We start from the raw sequence: 23,896 nt of genomic DNA on the forward strand, positions 1-23,896 counted from the left end.
AGACACCTACTATAATTTGTATATAACTAAAACACCCTTTATGGTTTGCATCAGCTTTGCTTAGGTATAATTTGGATAAAATTTATGTTTTATACTTCCAAAAGTACAAAATTTCGAAGTACACTCCCATTTCGATTTTGATACTTTTGTTGTGAAATACGTATGGCAATTTTTTTTTTCAAAAACATACTTTTCAAATTAAAAGTAAAATATGGTGTTTGGATACAATAAAATGTTGAATACATACAAATGTCATATAGCATCCATATATGCTATCATATGATGTATCTAAATGTTATATATCATTCATGTATGTTGCTACATGGCACACACATGTTGAATACATTTAGATGTCATGTGTCATTGAATACACTCAAATGTTGTGTGTTAGCATAATGGATGGCACGTGTTTTGGGTGGACAAGAACCATATTCGCCCAATCCTTGGTCCCCAAAGTTTTGGGTTTTCTTAAAACCCACCCCAAATCACGACTAGTGGTCAAAAAGCCCACCTAAACCTAGGTGGGGCAGGGCGGAGCTCCATAATGGGCAAGTCAATTTGCCATATTTAATGATGGGTAGTGTTATCTTGAAAGATAGAAGGGAATTTTCAGATTTTTCCCATCTCATAAATTGTAATCTATTTGTATATCTGGGAACAATGACAACTAGAATAATATATCACAGTACAAGGGTGAGATATTGTATGATAATTAGGGATTTTGGAAAATAAAAGAAGAAAACAAATAAAAATTTATAAAGTAGGGAAAAATGAAAGGGCAACAAGGAAGGAGAATAAAAATAAATAAATATTTCTAAGTAGGAAGGATCGTATTGGCAATTTCATCATGACACATGGACACAAGAAGAATGAAGCAATATGTATTCTACGGGCTCTCTTCCTCTAGAGAAATAAATGGTTGTTTCTCTTTTGAAAACCTTAATATATATATATATATATATAATAACAAAATGAATTTACCGGCATACTTTCTCTTTGGGGGAAATGGTATCCCATATACGAAGACCATGAAATGTACGAAATGACATCAAGTTGAATAGTCACAATGTGTCAAGTGTCAACACTCAATTTTTGTTCAATCCTTTCACTTACCTCTTCATACCTTCCTCTTAGACACCAAAAATCTAGAAATACAATTATATTAACTTGAGACTTTTCAAAACCTGAAATACCCTCATTTTAGACAATCCATGAAACAAATAAGAACATTGAAATCAACATCAACGTCTGATTAGGCATCATCCCCAGACTTTGAAAACTATAACTTAGTAATACATCAACTACAAAGATCCATCGTTCATCATGCCAACTTTCTTTCTAACAGCCTTGATCTATGTGATATTCAAATTCTAACTCCTTCAAAATCAAATCCAACATATCCATTACCTTAAGATCACTAGGAAATAATAAACTAGTGAATCCTAACACGAAACTACTATAACTAGCCACAAAAACATCAAGTTCTCATTATGAAAGCCTTGAACGATTACCTAGATCGACCATATCTTTTTTATATCAGAACTATCCACTTGACTCTTCATCCTAATCCATTCCACCTACCCAATTCTAACTTAAAATTCCCTTGTTTGACCCCCCTCCCCCCCATCAAGCCTAGATTCTATTTCAGTAAATTTCATTAATTAGAGCTTACCATCCGTCATCCCAACTTCATATGACCAATCAAACCTTATCTTTATATTAAGAGACCCAAAAAACCTACAGTACATTAAATTTCATGACCAAATACCTCCATTTAATCATTGAAAAAGTAAAAAAATTGATTTATTTAAGGTGTGCTCGACAATGGTACAACGGGTCTAGCGAATGAAATTTTTTGAGGTATTCGACTTTGACAAACAAATGGTGGAGGTATTGGTGCTGTGCATGAGTTGGAGCCGAGATCAACAATCATTGCTCTAGCCGACGACAATGGAAACGACGTCAGTGGAGGGGATTATGTCACCATTGGGTTTGTTGTTGTTGAAATGAAGAAAACAATGAAAGAGGAGAAGAATGAGGGAGAGGAACGAAGAATAAAATTGAGTTTTTAAAAGCAAAAATACCTCCATTTAATCGTTGAAAAAGTAAAAAAATTGATTTATTTAAGGTGTGCTCGACAATGGTACAACGGGTCTAGCGAATTAAATTTTTTGAGGTATTCGACTTTGACAAACAAATGGTGGAGGTATTGGTGCTGTGCATGAGTTGGAGCTGAGATCAACAATCATTGCTCTAGCCGACGACAATGGAAACAACGTCAGTGGAGGGGATTATGTCACCACTGGGTTTGTTGCTGTTGAAATGAAGAAAACAATGAAAGATGAGAAGAATGAGGGAGAGGAACGAAGAATAAAATTGAGTTTTTAAAAGTAAAAATTCTCGATCAGTACCTTGTACTTTGGCTCGAGTGACAATTTAGTCCCCAAACTTTAAAATGTGACAATCCAGTACCCAAACTTTCAAAATGTGACAATCAAATACATGCCGTTAACCAATCACATTTTAAAAGTTTCAATTCTGAACTATCACATTTTGAAAATTCAAATAATGAATTATCGCATTTTAAAATTTGTGGACCAAATTATCACTCAAACCAAAATACAATCTTTCACCGAATATTAACGCTAACAATAAAAGTAGAGCTAATCAATTATCAAAAATAATAAAGATACTTCGTAATAATAATCAAACAATAATAATAGAGTTAGTTAATTAATTAAACCTTACGAATAATTTAAGAAATTTTATACCATAACTCTTCTTTTTATAAGTTGAGCCGAGCCTCGTCCCTCGGGACGAGTCAAAAGGAAATTTGTCGAGACCAAAAGCCAACTTAACTATGGTTGAAATATAACTAGGGTTAAGTTAAGGTAAGACTACCAACACCAAGCAATTAGTCAATTAGGTTTTGAAACGAGTCGCGACAAATACGGCAATCTCAAGTTTATCAACCGCCTCTTGCTTTGCTAGGGTTAGGGTTTCCTCATCAGAAAGCCCACCGCCTCATCGGCTATCGCCTCATTATCTTTCTTGTTTTCTTCAGTCTGATCTTTCGAAATCTATAATTGCTCTCTATTCTCTTAAAGTATTTTGTTTTTCTTGATCACGGAGATGGAATGCTTGACGGAATTTCCTCATTCTCACATGGATCGGCGTCCTCGTAAGAGGCCGAAGCTAGCTTGGGATGTACCTCAGGTACCTACGGTAGGTTTTATTTTTTTCCGAACTTTATAATTTTTTTCTCCACGGTGTTTGCGTTGTCTTTTTCTTTTCGTTGATAGATCTGATGGATTTCTTTGAAGTTTATCCTTGTCAGATCTGGTAAGGTTCTTTTATTGTTATCAAAAGTTCAAGGGATGATTTGTTGTTTTTTATAACGATATTGATATTGCTCAGGTGGATCTATGAATTTTCTATTTATTCTTTGCCTGATCTGATAGGTACTGGTAGATTTTTCTTTTTTGATTGTTCTAGTTTACATCATCGTGGTATTTGGAGCGATCTAACTGTAGCTTTAATCAGATTATGTGATTTTCTGTGGTTGGAATTCTATTCGTTTTCTCGTTGGATCTTCATAAAAGATGATGTTCCTTTCAAAGAATAGGATTTTTCCTACCAGGTTACTTAGCTTTCTTCCATAAACTAATAAATACCAGATTTCATGCTTGTTTTGTGCCATTAAGTTCGGGTCTTTTCGTCGTTTTCTCTATTATGTTTGATTTTTTTTGTTAAATATTATATTTGATTTTGGTTTCGCTGTCTTTGATTCCCTTTTTGGCTTCGGCTTATGCTTATTGCTTGGTATTTAAAATTTGGTCTTTTATTTTTTACGGTTAATCGGAAAGTTGGGTTTTATATGGAAGCTTCAGATCCATCGCTGGGTAAATTTATTCTCCATGTTTATTTTATAAGACTTTTTATTATTTCGTAAGAAATCTGTTATGGTGCATTTAGGCCTTTTGGCGTTTCTTATTTGCAAAATAAAAATTATTTTTAATCGTAATTGTATGTAATTTCAATTTCAATTGTGGTAATTAGGTTTTGTCTAAGTTTTTGGGTTATTGGTTGTCGGCCTTCTTGCTTATTAGTTAGCTTTGTTAATGGAAGAACATTTTGCTATCTTGGTTCTTATTTGCTCTGTTGGATTTCCTATAGAATTTAACTATTATTTACTTTATTCTTCTTTATTTATAGTAAAGGATACTCTGTTTTGGTGTGGTAAGCATTCCATGTTTCTTCATCCAAATAATATCTGTTTATTTATGGGATGTTGACAATCACTGAGGGGTTTTATTGGAAGGGATAATAATGGGAGGGGAAAGATTTTACTTATGTTTGTTGAGTGGAATATGAATGGATGGCTGTGTGTAGGCTCAGCCAGGATTATTTTGTGGGCAAGAGGTTGGAAACTTGACAAGCTTTGCACCTTCAAGAGCACCCTCAGAACATACTAGTTCTTCTCTGTTAGTAAAGGGAGTGGCTCGAAATGATTCCCCCCCATGGCGAGATGATGACAAAGATGGACATTACATGTTTGCGCTTGGAGAAAATTTAACTTCTCGCTGTAATTACACTTGATCACCATTAAAGAAATGTTCTTTACATTTAAATTATGTGGTCTGATCATCCGTTATGTTAAATGCTCTGTTTGATTCTATTGATTTTCGATAATGCAATGTCACCTTCTTTCTGTTTTGGAGTCTTCCCCATCTTGTTATGTTCCTTGGTTCATGTGTTTTTAACTTTTAGCTCACCTCTGCAAGTTTTTTTATGCCTTTTTAATTGGTATATCAACCAAATTTTATTTATTTTGGTTTGTCTAAAGATTTTTCCAAGCCAAATCAACTTTCCATTAAGCCACTGCCAAGTTGGTTTGGATTGCCGAGATACCTGAAAGTTATATGATTCCCTCAAGTATAGGGTATTTGGTTTTCTAAGATAGCTGTTTTCCGGTTGTATGCTGATTATGAAAATAACTGTCATTTATTCTAGCACCAAGCACGTTGTTTTGCTCTCTCTTGCACCATCAGTGAAATCTTCAACTCTTTTTGAAGGCAGGCAGTAAAAACCCCCCTGCTGCTGCTGAGATATTGATCTTCCCATGTGGGGCTTTCTAAAATTAGATTTCCTCTAGGGTTTATTCACTTGCCCATTTTTAATTTGGCTGAGACCTTGACTTTAGCATGTATTGAAATTTTATTATCACAAATATTTTTGTGTTTATGGTTGGAAGCTAATTCAAGATCCATATTTGAAGATCACTTTTCCTAATGTGTGTTTCTTGTCATTGTTTTCAGATCGGATTCACAGCAAAATGGGTGAAGGTGAGTTTTTGTCCTTGGAAGTCTTGAAGTAGATGTTGTTGTTTGTTTTATTTTCATCCTTTGTTGTTCCTAATATGATTCTATTACTTGTTCTTCAAGGATTTTGTTTAATAATTTCTGGATTGCAACTTAAGTTGTCACTTACACCTCACTCTCTTATTTATTATGTGTATTTATATGTGGACATGCATGCAAACATTTCCTCTAATAACTTTTTCTGGTCTTCTCTTCTACAGGGACTTTTGGGCAGGTTTTGGAATGCTGGGACAGGGAAAGGAAGGAAATGGTTGCCATTAAAATTGTTCGTGGCATTAAGAAGTATCGTGATGCTGCAATGATAGAAATTGAAGTCCTTCAACAGCTGGCAAAACATGACAAAAATGGTGGCCGGTGAGTTTTATTACATCCATTCTCTCGTACATACTTAATCCCTTGTTGGCACTGTAGTTGGTTTAAGGTAAATCTTGTGTGGTTAAGCTGGTTTATTCTTTGCAGTTGTGTGCAAATACGGAACTGGTTTGACTATCGTAATCATATCTGTATTGTAAGTATATGGTTGATCTGTAATGGCTTGATTTCCCCAATTTCACAAATATTTTGGGGGTTAAGACTTGTGGATGGATTTAAATTCTTTCAACAGGTATTTGAGAAGCTTGGACCAAGCTTATACGATTTTCTACGGAAAAACAATTATCGCTCTTTTCCCATTGATCTAGTTCGTGAGATTGGAAGGCAACTGTTGGAATGTGTAGCATGTGTGTAGTCATCTTGCCAGTTCCTTTTGTCCTTTTCAAGTTGTACCACAACAATTGTAGTTGGAGATAAATTGCATCTTCCCTTAAAATTGCTTAAGGAATCAATATGATTTTATCTCTATTAGGATTCTTATAATCTCTTACTGTTGGTAGTTGTTATGTGACTAGAAGTAGCTTGTTTGTTATCATCTATTGTTAGTGATTACACATTTGAAATGTTTTACTCTTTTTGGCTTTCGTCATTTGTGCTATGAATACTTGTTTATGTTTGTGATTTATTTTTGCAGTCATGCATGATTTGCGTCTCATTCATACTGATTTGAAGCCTGAGAACATTCTATTCGTCTCCCCAGAGTATGTTAAAGTACCAGACTACAAGGTATACTTGTGACTTATTTTATGCATTTTGGTCATGTTTTCTTACCCAATTTCACAATTCCCTGTCCTCAAACAACTGTTTTTAATGTTTGTTTTTTTCCTTTCTGTGATTACAGGTTTCCTCCCGATCCCCCAAGGATGGTTCATATTTCAAAAGGTTGCCAAAGTCCAGTACTATAAAGGTAATTGATTTTGGTAGCACAACATATGAGAATCAAGATCACAGCTACATAGTTTCAACTCGGCATTACCGTGCACCTGAAGTCATTCTTGGTATGTTTCTGCTCATTCTCATTTGTTATCGTATTTTGATTTTATGATGAATTATTGATATTTGTGACAAGTACGAAGGGAGTGATTTAACTAAATCCTGTCTTGACATGTTTATAGGACTTGGGTGGAGCTATCCATGCGACATATGGAGTGTTGGTTGTATTTTGGTGGAGCTATGCTCGGTATTCCTGCGCCCAAATGCCTGTTTTTGTTTTCTTGTAGTTGGAAGTTTTGCTAGTAAGCATCAAAATTTGATTATTCCAATTTTGCGTGACGACAGGGAGAGGCTTTGTTTCAGACCCATGAGAACTTAGAGCATCTTGCCATGATGGAGAGAGTGTTGGGTCCATTGCCTCAGCACATGTTGAAGCGAGTGGAGTAAGTTTTCTGATAGACTTGAACTTAGTGTTCCATAATTAAGACATTGATCCTCATTTTGTAACTTGGGTTTAATTCTATGTTTAGCCGACCTGCTGAGAAATACGTTAGAAGAGGTAGACTAGACTGGCCTGAGGGTGCAACATCAAGAGAGAGCATTAAAGCTGTTACTAAGTTGCCTCGTCTGCAGGTAATTTATATCACCCATGTCGTCATGTTTCCTGTTTTCTAACTTTTGATGTTTTAACCAGGACACCCTGCGTGAAGTCCATTTCCTTGTTTATTTTCACGGAATGCTGTCTTTTCTTGTTGATCATTGTGGTTAATTTTTCTATTGTGCGTTAACTTGGTTTGTATTCTTCCTTTTTTGGTATTCGCAGAACCTAGTAATGCAGCATGTGGACCATTCGGCAGGGGATCTTATAGACTTGGTACTAGGTTTGCTCAAGTATGACCCTGTGGACCGGCTTAGTGCACGCGAAGCGCTGAGGCATCCCTTCTTTACAAGGGATCATCACAGGAGATGATAAATGTACAGTATACGAAACCTTTAGCCCATGAAAGAATTTTAGGATCACATGCGGGGGATGTTGGATCTTTGGTTCTAGAAGTGTATAAAATTAGTTGGGCTGGGTCTGTGGCCTCTGGGCTGATGATGTACAAAAGAGTAATGAAAGAAATTAGACTCCAGGGGTTTCTCATCCGGAGTCCAACTCCCCCCAAGGAAGGAGCGTTCTTTTATTTTTTCTCCTCGTAATGGATATACATTACAATGACAGACAACTGAGAATCTAACAAAATTGCTACATTGCTCCTTTGTTTCTCCTTGACCAATTTAACAGGCAAATCTCACCCAGCAACCCACCCAGAGGATGAAGTTCATCATAATTGATTTACTTGATCATGATTAGGAAGACGGTTGCAGAGTTTCCTCAAGTTAGTATTAGCACATTTTTAGTTTTTTTTTCATCTATTTTAAGCTATCAATTCCTTTATTGTTAGAGGAATTAGCAATTCGTTCAATCAGATATAGAACTGGTACATTTGAAGAAGCTACCTCGTCAATCTCTCTTGTGACTGCCTATTTCGTTTTGGTTTCTGTTTCCATCCCAAGTCGCAATAATGAATTTTGCCATTTTCCCATATACTTTTGGTTGTGGTTTGTGAATCCTTGACGAGTCTGGACTTCGTGGAATCTCAGGCATAGAAATTGTGTTCAGATCTACCCCCATTCCTTGCCCACACGATCGAGATTAATTAAAGTAAAATCGTGAAAGCTTGGAGTAATTCTTTTTAAGCATTTGCAAGATAATTCTTCCTAACACCTTTGCTATTGTAAATTATATAAAGAATGTTGGCAACGGCACATGTTAGTTTGTAAGGGCTACTCTTTAGTAGATGAAGTTCCACCATTTGCAAGAAATACCGTCGGTGGTCGCAGTCTGAATGCTTGAGCTCGGAGCTCAGTATGAAGATCGTGGGTGATTCCTTGTCTAATTCTTCAAAGGCTACGACGGTGGAGTATTGTCATCTGCATCAAAGATTGTGAATGCATCGCAAGTAACAGCAACTTGTTCGTCACATTTTCGCATGCATTTAGGCAATCTAGGCCAGATGATGACTGGCTAGCGTATGAGGTGATTGATGATGTCTAAGGGCAGTTTTCCCAGTTCCGAATCCTCTACTGGGGCACTGCACTAGGTTGGTACGCCATGTCCCCTGAGGCTCCATTCCGGAATAGTGCAAATGCAAATATTTGCTGTTCAGGTAAAGTCAAACTCTAGGCTGGTTGGAAGTTCACTTTGCACCGTTGCTATTTGGTTGGTAGAGAGCAAACCAGCAAGTAGTGTATGTCTATGAAGATCAACGCTGCTGAGCTTGTGATGAGGATCATGATCACACGGGTGATCACCACAGAAGCTGCAATGAACATTGTATCCATTGATAAAGTCGCCACGAAAACACAATTGGAGGCCGTTGCAATGACTTAGAATCATCCGGAAGTGATGAATTCAATCACGTATGCTTGCGTGCGATGCTCTATACATCGCTCATGGCTATCCCAAGCCTTGATGGTATAGGTTGCCTTGCGAGCAGCTATGATGGCTTACAGCCACCTCATCACAATAAGCAATGTTACTAAGACATGTCATTGCTTAAAGATGTTTTACTCTTAACACATGACCGCGAATAGGCACGAAAGGGTTGTAGCTGGAAATGTGCCACATGAGAATTTAAAAAGGGGGTCACAATTTCAAAAGATCCTCACTGGACACATGACAAACCCCAATTAGGCTTTATGCCTTCACCCATTAGGTGCCTTGAGAATCATGATCCACTTCCCGAATAAAAAGTCTCTTTGTGTGTTTCTAGTTATAGCTTTAGTGATTCCTCTATAAAAAGGAGTCTCCAAAGCCTTCACACGAGATTCATCTCAAGAATACTAAGAGTCTAAGAGAGTCCCCCATGGAGACCAAAATACTTCGCCTTACCATCCTAGTTACATAGCAACACAAGTTTGCATGTGTTTGTTCGAATTATAAGTTACAAACACATGAGAGCTGATGCTGCAAGATCTGGGCACTCCTATCTGGCTGTGGCTTGGCTTCTGGCTGGAACGGATGGCACCTGAGAGGAAGGAGAAGGGTTCCCGGGGAGTTCTCCCGATGCGAATACTCCGATGGCTAAATTAGAACTGGAGAAATCTCAAAGAAAGAACAGAGAGTAAGAGTGCTTAAAGTGCTTAAGCTTCAATACCTTTGTTTCGTGAGGATTGGGGTTCTTTTATGTCGGAGCTCCGTCACACCTGCCATAACCACCACTGCCCTAGCCGTTACTGCCAGGGCAGGTGTGGCAGGTGCAGGTTGCGGCTACAGACTGCTATGTCCAGGTACGAACTCGATAGACGCGTCACGCTTTTCAGAGACGGCAAACAGAACGCCGCCTGGCAAGGGATCAAAGCCCTACCACCGGATTCGGCAGGTACGGATGTCAGGCAGGTTTCCTTGCAGCCTGCCGAGCTATTGTACGCTAGACCACCTGGGGCAGTTTTGTCTCGACACCGAGGTGCCGAGGTGCCTGCATTGGAGGCGGTGCTGCCCCGAGGTGCTTCTTCCTCGGGACACTTAGCGAAAAATCGGGGTGCTCCCTTTTTATGAAGGGAGAGCTCGAAACCCCTTTAGGAGGAGCTCAGGTCTCAAGGGGAGCTCGAGATCTCCCACACTTGGTGGGAGTCGAGGTTGGCCAAGTGTTAGTCCCCGACGAGTCGCTTAACCCGCCGAGTGGCCAGTGTTGGGCTTGGCATGTCTCTCCCGTCGAGTCGCGGTTGTGCTGTCCGACTGAGCTGTTCGTTGAGCCAGGTCACGCACACGTGTCCCTGTGCTACGAACTCCATCAATTGCCCCCACTCCTCGTGCCGGGGGTGGTGACCCAGCCTGGGGAGTTCACGGTGTGCCGGGTGGATTTGGCTCGGTCACCCTATCGGGCAACTAGTTGGCCAGACCTGTCTAGTGTTCGGTTCACTCAGAAGGAAAAACCTGGGTTGCGTACAACTTACGCGCGGACGTCACGCGATCTGGACTTCGCGGATGCCAAAAAACGCGCTAAACTGATTTCGCCTTGAGAGTCTCGCAGCCGGTTTTCTTGAGGACCGTCAGATTGTTTCGATCTTGACTGTTGGTGCCCGGGCCCAGCGGCTATAAATAATGGGGGACCCTGGTCATTTTCTTTTGCCACTAAGTATCTTTCGTCTAGCTTGAGCTCGCGTTTGGAGTCTTCAGCTCGGGTCTTCTAGTTCGTTCAGTTCTAGTTCGGTTGCGTTTTTTCCCGGTGAGTCCCCGGGCTTCCCTTTCTCCTTTTTCAGTACATTTCATTCTATGTCTAGCGGGGAAAATCTCTTATGTGGGTACCTTGGATCAGGGTGACCTTGCTGTCGCCCGGCCTTCTCATGAGGCACGGGTGACTTCGGGTAAGCTGGCGTCCACCTCCCGCCGAGGTCGTGTGCCAAATCAGTTCGGTCCATCTACTATGACGCTGGAGAGGCTTCAACACCTCATCTAACACTTCAACCTGCCTCAGGGGTACACATATAGTCTTCCTACCGGCAACTTCCCTTGGAAGCACGATCCGAATGAGATCGTGATCTTTAGAGAGCAACTCATTAGCGGGATTCGTCTCCCTCTTCATTGCCTCATTCTCGAGTTGTTGAGACGCTTCAACATCACGCTGGACCAGCTCCACCCAAACTCTATTCAAAACGTGGTCGGGACTATCTCCCTTTGTTCCGCACATAACTTTCCCTTAGACGCAGACATCCTTTTTTCCATTCTGTTAATAAAGAAGAGTGCCTCGGGCGTTCCCCCCGAGCGCGGGCGGACATACGATCTGTCCCCTCGCCTGGGGTTCAAAATGTTACATTAATTTCCAAGCAAGGTCTTGGCCTGGAAGCGGGACTACTTTGTAGTCTAGAGCAGCACGGGGTGGCCCTTCCCTACTAGCTGGAGGGTGGCTACCCAAGCCCCCAGCATTACTCTCGACCGGAAGACGGGGGAAACATTCCACTCATGGGCTCAGGTCGGGTTCGATCACAGGGATTACATTGCCGAAGAGAAGCTCACTCAGGCCGGTTTGAGCCCGAGTAGGTCTATTTCTACTTTAGTGTCTTGCTTAATCAGCCAAGTGTTTTCAAGCTTACTGACGTTGAGCTCTATTGCAGGTCCCATGGAGGAAGAAAGGATTATTGACCCGATGCTCCTTCACCAAATGAAGAAGAGGAAAAAGCGAGCCGCCAAGAAGGCGCGCGTGGAGCCCCCAAGTACCCCCACCCCTGAACCCGACCTCCTGCAGGCTCCCATCTCGGGACTTGAGCTTCCTAGTGCCCCTCCAGTGATAGATTTGGAGGGGGAGTTACCATCTCAGGAGCCTGAAATGGCAGTAGAGCCGGTCCCTGAGCCAGCTGGGGCTGCCGCCGAAGTTCCTAATCCTACCGAGGTTGCTGCTAAGGCTTCCGAAGGATTGACTCATCATGCTGCAGAGATGACGGCATCCAGCTCGGGGAGCCAGGAGGAGGAGGAGAGCATCTTGAACACCCAGGTCAGCCTTGAAAGAAGTAGAGGGGCTGTCATCTCCGCAGAGGTTATAGACTAGGCTGAACTCACCCCTGGTCAGCTCGGGGCCCGCGCTGCAACCCACGCTATGGTGGTGAGTTCGCACTCTAAGGGTCACCACTTTCACATTCTTTCGTTCTTTCCTCTCTGGTACTGATCGACCTCCTTTTGCCAGGTGAACACTATTGTGCACGCGGTGGCCTTTCAGTTTGACAAATACCTAAGGCGCGCTTTGGCTGCTGAGGAGCATGGTGCAAGATTCATTAGTTGGAAAGTGACGCTGCAGCTCAGAAGGGCTGTATTGAAGTTCTGCTGTCAGAGAAGGAGGAGCTAGCCCGCGAGAGGGACAGGCTGAAAGCCGAGGTGAACGGGCGTAGAGCAGGCCAAGAGGCCTTAAAGCTTGAGGTGGAGAGCCTCAAGGCGAGTCAGAAGGCTTCGCAGCTCCAGGCGCAGACGCTTAAGGAAGCCAAGGGGGTCCTGGAGCACGAGGTGGAGTACCTCAAGGCTGACATTAAGGAGAAGACCGAGATCTTTGATCAGGCTCTCGAGGAAACGAAGATCCAGGCCGTTATCGACTATGCCAAATCATCTAAGTTTGACGAAGTGATGTCGCAGGTCTACCGTGGGGGGTTTAAGCTCAGTAGGTGGTTGATAAGGCATACATACCCCGACCTCGACACAAGTGCCATCACCACCTGGAGGATCACAGACGACATGGCCCGCCAGGCCATGGATGACCCAGACTCCAAAGAGGAGGTCGGCGATGAGGAGGCTGGTGCTACTGACCTGGCTGACACCCCCGAAGAGGCTCCGAGTGAGATCAACAAGCCCTCGAAGTAATTGTGTGTTCCTTGTACCCTGGGCCTGCGAGCTCAGTTTTACTTTCTCCTTCTCTTGATCCCATGTACTGAGGTTTTTGCAATGTAAACGTATGTTGTGTACTGAGAGTGCATATTTTGTTAAGTGTTTGTGTAATTCTCTTCTGCCGAAGTGTTTGTCTTTTCCCGAGCTATCGAGCTAGCGAGTTTAGTTCTCGAGGTGGGCATCCTTTTACTGTTGTCACCCCGAACTGTTTCCCTGTACTTGGTAGGGGTGACCATAAGATTTTACAACATACCCTAAGGGGGACATACTAAGGCGCGTGCCTGACATGGCTACTTAGGTCGGTGATTACCTCTGTCAGCATATATCGAGGTAGGCTAAGTGTTAGGGATTTTGTACCCAAGACTCCTTTCGTCCTTGGCATACTGAGCCTATGCTGGCGAGACGATTAAGTCAAATATAGCGCCGAAGTCCTCAGTTAGCTCGGTGCGTTGGCCTTGCCGAGGTGGTGATTGGGTCTCGTGTTGCCGGGGTCGTCGCTAGCTCGGCGAATTGACCCTTTGGCTCTAGGAATGACTCATGGTCTACTCAATTCGGTAATTTATGGGTAATGTTGTCGTAGTAAGACACAGTAAGGCAAAGTAAGGCATAGTAGTGCATATGCTCGTCTTTTGGTTGTATGCCAAGGTGAGCTAAGCGTCGCGGGATCTGCTGGTCTGCTTGCGCCCTCGATACGTCATGTACTGTGGTAGCCCCTTAAAATTTATCCGCGTCACAGAGGTGGTCCGCTCTCGGAGTTTTATTGCGCCGAGGTCTTTGTTAGCTCGACATTTTGGCCCTTTAGCGTTGAGAGTGACTCGTGGTCCATTTTCTGAAAGTCTACCCCTACTGAGGGGGTGACTAGATCTCGTGTTGCCGAGGTCGTTGCTAGCTCGGTGAATTGGCCCTTAGGCTCTAGGAGTGACTCGCGGTCTACCCAGTTCAGTGATTTATGGGTAATATTGTCTTAGGTTGACAATATTCCATAACCTTGCGAAGAACCAGATCGCCAATGCGGAGAGTCCGCTTTTTGACCCTGGCGTTATAGTACCGAGCTATCCTTTGCTGGTAGGCCACGGTCCTGATGTATGCGAGGTCTCATACTTCGTCTAGCAGGTCGAGGTTGGTGCGTAGCTCGTCTTCATTTGCTCTGTCTTCATATGCTTGTAATCTCAGCGAGGAGACTTCAATCTCAGTTGGGATGACTGCTTCGGTGTCGTACGTAAGGTTAAAGGGTGTTTCTCCTATAAAAGTCTTTTCCGTGGTACGATAGGCCCATAGTACACTGGGCAGCTCGTTCGTCCACAGTCCCTTAGCTCAGTCCAGGTACTGAATTCCCATGTCTCGGCACCAGTTTTTGAACTTGATGTCTTCGAACTGCTTACCATTGTCGGAGATCAGTACCCGAGGTAATCTGAAACGACACTATATTCTTCCAAAAGAAGTTCTACACATTCCGAGCCGTGATTGTTGTGAGAGGTTCAGGTTCGACCCACTTTGTGAAATAGTCCACTGCCACCACTAGGAACCTCCTTTGTCCTGTTGCTGGCGGGAATGGCCCGAGTAGGTCAATCCCCCATTGTGCAAATGGCCATGGGCTAGTGAGGTATTTTAGGTCGGCAACAGGCTGGTGATGGATGTTGGCGTGCTTATGGCACTTGTCACATTTTTTGACAAGCTCGGTCGCATCTGTTTTCATGGTTGGCCAGTAATTCCCCTGTCGTAGTGCTTTCTGAGCGAGGGCTCTCCCTCCTAAGTGTCCACCACACAAGCCTTCATGAGTGTCGCGGAGGACGAGCTCGGATTCCGAGGGTCACAGGCAGCGCAGGTAGGGCAGCGTGTAGGCTCTTCGGTACAGCCGTACGTCTATCATGACATATTTGGCTGCCTGGCGCTCTACCTTCCTGGTGGCATTACGATCTGTGGGGAGGGCCCCGTGTAGCAGAAAGCTCGTGAGCGGATCAATTCAGCTCGGCTCTGTTTGAATGACGGGAGTGACCTCCTTTGCCTCCCTGAGAATGCTAGGCTGAGGCAAGTTTTCTATATGCATAGTCCTCATGGTGTTATCTCCCGTGCTGGCTAACCGCGATAGGGAATCGACCTCAGCGTTCTCTGATCTCGGGATTTGCTGGATGAAATGTGACCGGAAGTTGAGCAGAGCCCCTCTTACTTTGGCTAAGTATGCTACCATGGTTGGCTCGCGGGCTTCGTACTCACCCATAACCTGATTTACCACGAGCTGAGAGTCACTGCAGATGACGGCGTGCTTGGCTTTCACATCCTTTGCCAGGTCTAGTCCGGTTATCAGTGCCTCATACTCTGCTTCGTTGTTGGATGCCGCAAACTCAAGGCGTAGTGCGTACTCACACCGCTTGGCCCCTGCAGGACGATCCCAGCTCTGCTGCCCTGCCGGTTTGACGAGCCATCTACGTGAAGGATCCAGGATTCCTCATCCCAGTTCGGGCTTGGCCTAACTTGGAGAGATACCACGTTGGTTTCTACTACACGGGACTCGACTTCAACCGGCCCGGGAACCCCGGGCTCGCCCGCACTGGGGGCCTCGTGTTCCACTGGCTTAAGGACCTCAAAAATGAAGGTACATTCTACGACGAAATCTGCTAAGGCTTGGGACTTGATAGCAGTTCGCGGTTTATACTGGAGTTCGTACTCGCTGAGCTCGATGGCCCACTTCGTTAGCCTTCCTGAAACCTCGGGCTTGAGCAAGACTTGCCTCAGAGGTTTGTTGGTAAGGACAGCGACGGTGTGAGCTTGGAAGTACGGGCGGAGCTTTCGGGCTGCTATGACCAGTGCATAAGCTAATTTCTCTATCTCGAGGTATCTCATCTCTGCTCCCTGCAACACTTTACTAACATAATAGACGGGTCGTTGGACCCAACCTACTTCTCTTATTAGTATCGAATTGACCACCTCGTCACTCGCCGAGAGGTACAACTCTAAAACATCACCCTCTTCGGGTCGTGTTAAGACTGGGATGCTAGCTAGGTGCTTCTTGAGCTCGTCAAACGCGATCTAGCACTCTACAGTGCATTCAACACCTTTGTTTTTTACGGCCTTAAAGAAGGGCAAGCAGCGGTCTGCGGACTTGGACATGAAGCGGCTCAGGGCGGCTAGCCGGCCGTTCAACTTCTGAACCTCCTTCGACTTTCGAGGTGGTCTCATTTTTAGGATGGCTTTGATTTTGTCTGGGTTGGCCTCAATGCCTTGTCGGTTGATGATGTACCCTAGGAATTTACCCGAGCTGACACCGAAGACACACTTATTCGGATTCAACTTCATATTAAATCTATGCAAGATTTCAAAGACTGAGTGTAAATCTTGTATTAATTCTTGTGAAAATTGGTTTTGACGACCATGTCGTCTACATAACACTCTACTTTTTTGCCAACAAGTGGTTCGAACAACTTATTTACAAGTCTTTGAAAAGTAGCCCCAGCGTTCTTCTGCCTGAAGGGCGTGACCTTGTAGCAGTACAGGTCGAACTCGGTTTTCTCCTCATTAGCTGGGTCCATTTTTATTTGGTTATAGCCCGAATAGGCGTCTAAGAAGCTCAACAACTTGTTCCCCGAGGTCGCGTCAATTAGACCGTCGATCCTGGGAAGTGGGAAGCAATCCTTTGGACATGCTCGGTTCAGGTCGGTGTAGTCGACGCACATGCACCACTTACCGTTTGCCTTTTTCACCAGAACGGGGTTGGCCACCCAACTCGGGTAATAGACTTCCCTGATAAAATCTGCTGCAAGGAGTTTCCCGACCTCCTCGTCGACTGCCCTCCATCGCTCCGGGGCTAGGTTGCGTTTCTTCTACCTAACGGGCCTAACTACAGGATCGGTATTAAATCTGTGAGTGATAATGTTGGGGTCTATGCCGGGAATTTCTGCCGCTGACCATGCAAAAACGTCTAAATTTTTGAGTAAGAAGCTTACCAGATGAGACCGTAGGGGCTCCTCAATAGAAGCGCCGATCTGAAGTACCCGAGCTGGATCATCTGTCGAAGTCGGGATGGGGATGGTCTCCTCAGTGGGTGTAGCTCGCTCTGCGAACTGCTCTGCAGGTCATCCTAGCTCGAGGTCGTCAGCTACCTTGGCCTTTCCTTTGAAGGCGGCTACGTAACATTTGTGGGACTCGAGCTAATCGCCTCGTGCCACTCTGACTCCAAATTCTGTAGGGAACTTCATCGCCAAGTGGTAGGTGGAGACTACCGCTCGCAGGACGTGAGTGATGGGCCAACCTACTATTGCGTTGTATGGAGAGGGGGTCGCGACCACCAGGAACTCGTGATTGAGCCTTACCACACTGGGCCAGGTACCAACCTCCACCGGCACGGTGACTTTCCCCAAAGGCCTGACCTCCTCGCCGCTGAATCCCACCAGTGGTGTGCATGCGGGCATCAGGTCGCTTTCTAGGAGTTGAAGCTGATCGAAGGCTGCCTTGAAGAGGATATCCGTCGAACTGCCCGAGTCTACTAGGACGCGCTTGACTTCAAAGTCGTGGATCCTAATCTTGATGACGAGCGCATCATCGTGGGGGTAGTGGACCCCTCGCGCATCATCTTCAGTGAAGAAGATCGGTTCCTCCACCCTTGGCCGCTTTGGGGGGTTTAGTTCTTCTCTGGCAGCTTCGTGGGCTGATGACCGAGCTGTTGCCGAAGTGCAGCCCGCGACAATCGATCCTTCAACGATTAGGTGGATGGTTGCCCGGACTGGCCTCTTGTTTGGAGGCTACCTCTGCGGCTGCTCTGCCTGTCTGCTGAACTCGGGGGCTTCTTTATTCTGCTCCCCGTGGTGACCTGCCTTATTATTATTGCTTTGCTGTAAGAAATTCCTCAAATATCCGCGACGGATGAGTTCTTCTATCTCATCGCGGAGATTCTTACAACTTTCGGTACTATGACCGTGATCTCTATGGAAATTACAATACAAGGTTTTGTTCCTAACATTAGGATCGACCTTGAGCCGAGATGGCCAGTTTACATACGGGGCATCCTTGACTGCCATGAGGATCTCGACCCGTTTTGTGTTGAGGGGCGCAAACACCCTTTTTGCTGCCGGAGATCGGAAAGGTTGGACTGGCTTTGCCCCCGAGCTTGGTCCTTCTTCTTCTTGTAGTCACTTGGAGCCGGGGGTTCCGGTTCCCTTTTTCTTTTCTTGAGGGAGTGCTCGCCCTTCTGATTGATCTCCTCCTTTGTCCCTATGAACCGATTTGCGAGCTCGAGGAACTCGGTCACGGTCTTGGGTTGGTTGACGACCACGTGCCATTTAAATTCTTTGTGGGTGATGCCCCGTTTGGCCGCGGTGAGCCGAACTGCAGGGTCCAGGTCGGGTATCTGCAGGCTAGCGTCATTAAATCGCTTGATGTAGTTCCGGATGGACTCCCCCTCCCTCTGGACTATGCTGAGGAGGCTTTCTTGAGTCCTCAGGCATCTCTTACTGGCGACGAAGTGGGAGGTGAAGACCCGCACGAACTGCGCCCAACTCCTTATTGAGCCCGACGAGAGGTTTCGGTACAAGGTCCGGGCTACTCCTTTGAATGTAGTGGAGAAGGCCACGCACATGCAAGATTCACTCGCCCTGGCCAGATGCATCTGGGACTGGAAGGCGTTGACGTGGTCGTTGGGGTCGAAGGACCCGTCGTACTTGTCCAACGGTGGGAGCTTGAAGTCCCTGGGCATGGGGAGTGTGAGGAGCTCCGGAGACAGAGGAGAGGGGATTGAGAGAAGTGGCGTAACTCTTACCTCTCCCGAACTTATTTCTATTTTTCCCTTGAGCTCGAGCAGGTTGTGGGTGGTGGTAGTTCGGTGAGCCCTGCGGTGTCTCCGTTGCTTCTTGGCCGGCTCGACGTTAGTGTTGTTGGCCTCAGTATTGCTGAACTTGATGGGCCCAGGAGGAGGCAGGGATGGCTGTCGGTAGTTGCGGATAGAAGGACCTTGTTCAAGGTCATCGGCTAGCACTTCAAACCTGATCTCCGCAAGTAGAGGCTCGAACTGCGAGTGCTGAGGTGACGTCGGCCTATCCGGATGGGAAGCCCCCAACCTGACTGCGGGCCGTGTGACGGGGGTAGGGAGTCTTCCCTTCTTTCCATGAGATGATGCCGAAGTCTCTCCACGGCGGGAAGGGAGTTCACTGCAGCGATGAGGCTTGGTTGGCTGTGCAGCCGGATGCCGGGGAGGGAGTGACAGGAATTGTTGCTGGTATTGATACTGGGATACTTGGTGCAACACTTGCTGCTGATGGAACTGAAGTTGTTGAAACTGCTGCATCTGGGCCTGCATGGTCCGCATGCACTGCATCAGGTCTTCAAGTTGACCTTGGCCGGCCACCGGAGGGGGGATGGTAGGTTTGGCGAAGGTCGTCCCGACTGTAGGGGGCAGCGGAACAGTCACGGGTGAACTGCCCGATGCAGACGGTGGGCAGTTGGAGTTGCTTCTCTGGGGTGTTGTTCCGGCATCCGGAGTTGCTGGAAGAAGCCTTGGGTGTCGGTGCTGATGAGTTAAATAGAGGGAAGTTTCACAGAAGTTAGAGGGAGGCTTTTTGAAGCGCTTCCCACAGACGGCGCCAAATGATGCTGCACGATCTGGGCACTCCTAGTTGGCTGTGACTTGGCTTCTGGCTGGAGCGGACGACACCTGAGAGGAAGGGGAAGGCAAAGGTTTCCCGGGGAGTTCTCCCGGTGGGAACACTCCGATGGCTAAGTTAGAATTGGAGAAATCTCAAAGAAAGAACAGAGAGTAAGAGTGCTGAAAGTGCTTAAGCTTTAATACCTTTGCTTCGTGAGGATTGGGGTTCTTTTATGTCAGAGCTCGGTCACACCTGACATAACCGCTTCTGCCCTAGCCATTACTGCCAGGGCAGGTGTGGCAGGTGTAGGTTGCGGCTACAGACTGCTATTGCCAGGTACGGACTCAACAGATGCGTCACGCTTTTCAGAGACGGCAAACAAAACGCCGCCTAGCAAGCAGGACGCCGCCTGGCAAGGGATCAGAACCCTGCCACCAGATCCGGCAAGTACGGATGTCTGGCAGGTACGGATATCCGGCAGGTTTCCCTGCAGCCTGCCGAGCTATTGTATGCCGGACCACCTGGGGCAGGTTTGTCTCGGCACCGAGGTGCCTGCATTGGAGGAAGTGCTGCCCCGAGGTGCTTCTCCCTCGGGACACTTAGCCAAAAACCGGGGTGCTCCCTTCTTTGGAAGGGAGAGCTCGAAACCCCTTTAGGAGGAGCTTGAGTCTCAAGGGGAGCTCGGGATCTTCCACACTTGTTGGGAGTCGAGGTTGGCCAGGTGTTAGTCCCCGGCGAGTCGCTTAACCCGCCGAGGGGCCAGTGTTGGACTCGGCATGTCTCTCCTGTCGAGTCGTGGTTGTACTGTTAGGTTGAGCTGTTCGTTGAGCCAGGTCACGCACACGTGTCACCAAATCACCCTCCATCAAGAACTACAAGAAAACCAAAATCAATTTATATATCAAAATGTTGGGAGTAGTGCAGGTAGATATAACACTCTATTGGTTCCGAAAACCAGTTGATGCGACAGGTTTTTTTCCTATCCCTGATTTTTTGAAATACGATGAGATTCTTCCTTTCCCGTCAAATGTTGGAATTTCGCGGAGAAGAAAGATAGCAGAGCAGCTGTTGTGAAATAGCTGTTGATGCCGTTGATATTGATTTCAGATGCTGCCGGAGGTCAAGATAGCATGTAGGTAGTTAGGCAGATACGCCTTGGAATTGCGGCGTTCTCACCAAAGGAAATGGATCCATTGTGTAGATTTTAGCTTCCATAAGCATTGTATTTATTGATCTCTCAGGGAGCTGCGACTAGCCTCGTCTTTATTACTTATAACAATTTGCTTCAGGGTGGATTCTAATCCCACTGAAAACCTCTCCTGACTCCTAAAATCTGGCATGTCCTTGGAGTTTTAATTTGTTGAGGTCCTGTTAAAGACATTCTGTCAGTACTCAACAGATGAAAGTGCCACGAGAACGATGATTGTTCATCGACATAAAAACTTATTTGAAATTAAACATGTAAATGTGGGAAACGGGGACAGCCAGACTCCAAAGCTGGACGCTACTCTGTACATACCTTCAAAACATCTGCCGAGCAGAACAAAGCTTTGGAATTGGAATTCTGATCTTTTTGCTACTAACAAGTAATAATACCGCTGTGGGGTTGCCTTATTGTGAAGGGTATGGTATCATATTTACTGCTTTACAAAATGCAGGGTAAGGTATCAATCTTCAAGAGCTCGTATTTACTCCCAAAAAGGAAACACTCTAACGTTTAGTTCTGCAGTTCCGGCCCACTAAGACCCCGCTAGGAGGGCCAGTGAGCACAATAGTGCATCGACTATACAACCAGTAAGAGTAATGGAAGATACTCCCGAAGTTAGATCGTGTTCTGAATGTCCCTTTAACGTCCAGTATGATACCATTTCCCTCCATCTGCTTCTGGAGTCGTTCACTGTCACCTGACGGCAGCCGAACCTGGCTGGAGACCATATGAACATCCTGCAGCTTCGATTCCGTCCTGGTTGCAGAGAAGGGGTCGATGGCTCCGGTGGCAATGAGGGTATCCCCGTAGTAGAGATCGATGTCCATGTAACTGAAGTCCACGTCGATCTTCTTGTTGGGGTTTGTGAAGTTGGCGAGGACAGTGAGGTCGGCATTCAGGAGGTAGCCCATGTCGATGTAGGCGGCATTGAGTGTGGCACTTGACACGTCAAAATGAGGATTCCTCGGTCGGAAGATAAGGTATACAATCAGAACTACCAGGCCTCCCAGTATGACGATGATCCAGAAGATGGCACAGAAGATTGCAGCGAACCATGTTATGGGGTTAGTCCGGCGAGGTTGGGGGACTTTGAGACCGCTGTGAGGTTGGTGATGATCGTGATCCTGGCGCTGCTGCTGCTGCCGAGGTTGCTGTTGTTCAAGGAAATGAGGATTGAACTCATGCTGCTGGGGAGTGGAGTTTGACGACATGGAGATCCAGTGGATAGAGATCTAGGAATAACAGCTGGAAGAAGAATATCAGAAGGAAGTGATGAGTCAGTCAGTGGTGAAGCGGCTCAATGGAGGAGGACTTAATGACATCATGGAAAAAATGGGAAATAAAGAAAAATTAAGGAGAAGGTAAAGAATCGAACATTGGCTGAATTGCGAGCCAAGTATACCTCTGATAAGGATTAATGAAGGTGGGGATGGTAGTGATGGAATCCAGTCACACCTTGCAGACAAAAAGGTCATGTCAATGTCGGATTGGGGTTGGATTTTGATGAAATTCCTCATCATTCCTCTGCTTTGGTTGCTTTCTCTTCTGTCGTCAGACGTGAATCTTTTCAACATCATACCTCCACCTTGATTTGGACACCAATCCAATGGACAAAACCCCAAAAGCGCCCTCTGCACGATAGCTAGGTTTGACACGTAGCAGCAGACTGTAAGTGTAATGTCAGATGGACATGTTTTAGGCGAAGCCAACCCAACCCGGGATCGGATCTGCCCCTCTGACGGAATGGAATCTGCTCCTCACACAGGGGGCCCTCACAGGCACATCCATCGTGCATTTATGCCGATTCACGGGCAGGCGTGGTGAATAGAGTGTGGATTATTGATATTTTGAATGTTTATAATTCTTCAGTGGAAATTAGAAATCTCTATTGGGTCTGTCCGTATTTTTCTGTAATTTATTATAAATACGGGAGATGTTTCCAATGCATGGTAGGATGTGCGTGTGAGGTTGGTATGAGGCGCCCTGAGTAAGGAACAAATTTGGTCTTCCCCTCTCACAGCATTGTGTATTGGAAGTATCTCCCGTAGTTAGATATTATTTACGGGAGATGTTTCTAATGCGTAGGGGTGGCAGATTTCCCTATTTCACCGATCCCCATGGGGATTGGGCGAGGATGGGGATGATTTCCCCCTTGCGGGGATGGGGATGGGGAAATTTTCATCTCCATTAGCAAGGACGGGGATAGCACTCCCCGCCCCGCGGGGACCCTGATCCCTGCCCGTGGGATCCCCACTAATATATATATATATATGTATGTATGTATATATATATATATGTATGTATGTATGTATATGTTATATATGTACACATACGTCTATATATTAATGTTTTAAAAATATGGTTGAATGTGTTTTAATCTTTTTAAATAATTTTGTTTTTATTTTTTAAATAAAAATAAAAAAACAAAATTATTAACATTATAAAAAATTATGAGGAATGGAAATCCCCGCACGGGGATGGAAATCCCCACCCCACCCCGCCCCGCCCCATCGCCATTCCTACTAATGCGCAATGGGATGTGCCTGTGAGGTCGTTGTGAGGCGCTATCTGTGAGGAGCAGATCCCATTATCCCAATCCAACCTAACCCAAATGAAATCTAGTCTAATCTAAACTTCAAATCGCCAACCCAACACAACCCATACTTGCTGAGTTGTGAGTTGTGTCCGACTGAATCCGATATATTCAACACATAACCTGGCCCATGTGGCCAAGTGCATTTTCATTATGTTCTTATATATAAGGAATGTATGGTATGGTTTTCATTTATTTAAAAAACGTTTGTCTTTAAAATGTTCTTTTAGTGTTTGTTGACAACTGGGCATCATTAGGTAGCACATAAATGGAACGTTAAATAAACACTTTAATATTGGAGAAACATTAAAATGAAACTTTCTCTAATAGATAATTTACATATAAATCAAAATAACTTTTATTGAATAAACAATCTTACCAAATAACATTTGGTACAAATGCCTATATCGGAATGAACTGGCATCA

General features: G+C 45.0%; 3 protein-coding genes across 4 annotated transcripts; 1 reads left to right on the forward strand and 2 right to left on the reverse strand.

Moving 5' to 3' along the window:
• Positions 1-2,938: 2,938 nt before the first annotated feature.
• On the forward strand, positions 2,939-7,937 carry LOC104593049 (serine/threonine-protein kinase AFC2). Of its 2 annotated transcripts, none has more exons than XM_010252705.3 (12): positions 2,939-3,225; positions 4,393-4,585; positions 5,319-5,345; positions 5,582-5,735; positions 5,841-5,889; positions 5,986-6,100; positions 6,388-6,479; positions 6,595-6,751; positions 6,869-6,933; positions 7,032-7,129; positions 7,217-7,319; positions 7,510-7,937. In XM_010252705.3, exons 1-12 carry the CDS (start codon positions 3,133-3,135, stop codon positions 7,654-7,656), a joined length of 1,293 nt encoding a protein of 430 aa, XP_010251007.1. In that variant the 5' UTR covers positions 2,939-3,132; the 3' UTR covers positions 7,657-7,937. The 2 variants fall into 2 exon arrangements, with proteins under 2 accessions (XP_010251007.1, XP_010251008.1); XM_010252706.3 differs by having other exon boundaries at positions 2,951-3,216.
• A 7,761-nt stretch (positions 7,938-15,698) lies between these two features.
• LOC148800932 (uncharacterized) lies at positions 15,699-21,326 on the reverse strand. The gene is made up of 2 exons (XM_088899994.1): positions 21,190-21,326; positions 15,699-21,038 (listed from the first exon to the last, which is right to left on the reverse strand). Exon 2 carries the CDS (start codon positions 19,400-19,402, stop codon positions 18,083-18,085), a length of 1,320 nt encoding a protein of 439 aa, XP_088756120.1. The 5' UTR covers positions 19,403-21,038; positions 21,190-21,326; the 3' UTR covers positions 15,699-18,082.
• On the reverse strand, positions 21,052-23,097 carry LOC104593050 (proline-rich receptor-like kinase). The gene has a single exon (XM_010252709.3). The coding sequence runs from the start codon at positions 22,086-22,088 to the stop codon at positions 21,381-21,383; it is 708 nt and encodes a 235-aa protein (XP_010251011.1). The 5' UTR covers positions 22,089-23,097; the 3' UTR covers positions 21,052-21,380.
• Between the last annotated feature and the right edge of the window lie 799 nt (positions 23,098-23,896).

This window comes from Nelumbo nucifera, chromosome 3, assembly GCF_055504915.1.
Source record: "Nelumbo nucifera cultivar China Antique chromosome 3, China Antique-T2T, whole genome shotgun sequence".
NCBI lineage: Eukaryota > Viridiplantae > Streptophyta > Magnoliopsida > Proteales > Nelumbonaceae > Nelumbo > Nelumbo nucifera.

What these genes read in the sequence shown, in the direction of transcription:
- LOC104593049 (XM_010252705.3), top strand. Translation starts at nt 3,133, where the DNA reads ATGGAATGCTTGACGGAATTTCCTCATTCTCACATGGATCGGCGTCCT. An exon ending in ATGTACCTCAGGTACCTACG is followed by an intron (nt 3,226 to 4,392) that starts GTAGGTTTTATT and finishes GGCTGTGTGTAG; the next exon opens with GCTCAGCCAGGATTATTTTG. An exon ending in ACTGTTGGAATGTGTAGCAT is followed by an intron (nt 6,101 to 6,387) that starts GTGTGTAGTCAT and finishes TTATTTTTGCAG; the next exon opens with TCATGCATGATTTGCGTCTC.
- LOC148800932 (XM_088899994.1), bottom strand. Translation starts at nt 19,402, where the DNA reads ATGCAGTGCATGCGGACCATGCAGGCCCAGATGCAGCAGTTTCAACAA.
- LOC104593050 (XM_010252709.3), bottom strand. Translation starts at nt 22,088, where the DNA reads ATGTCGTCAAACTCCACTCCCCAGCAGCATGAGTTCAATCCTCATTTC.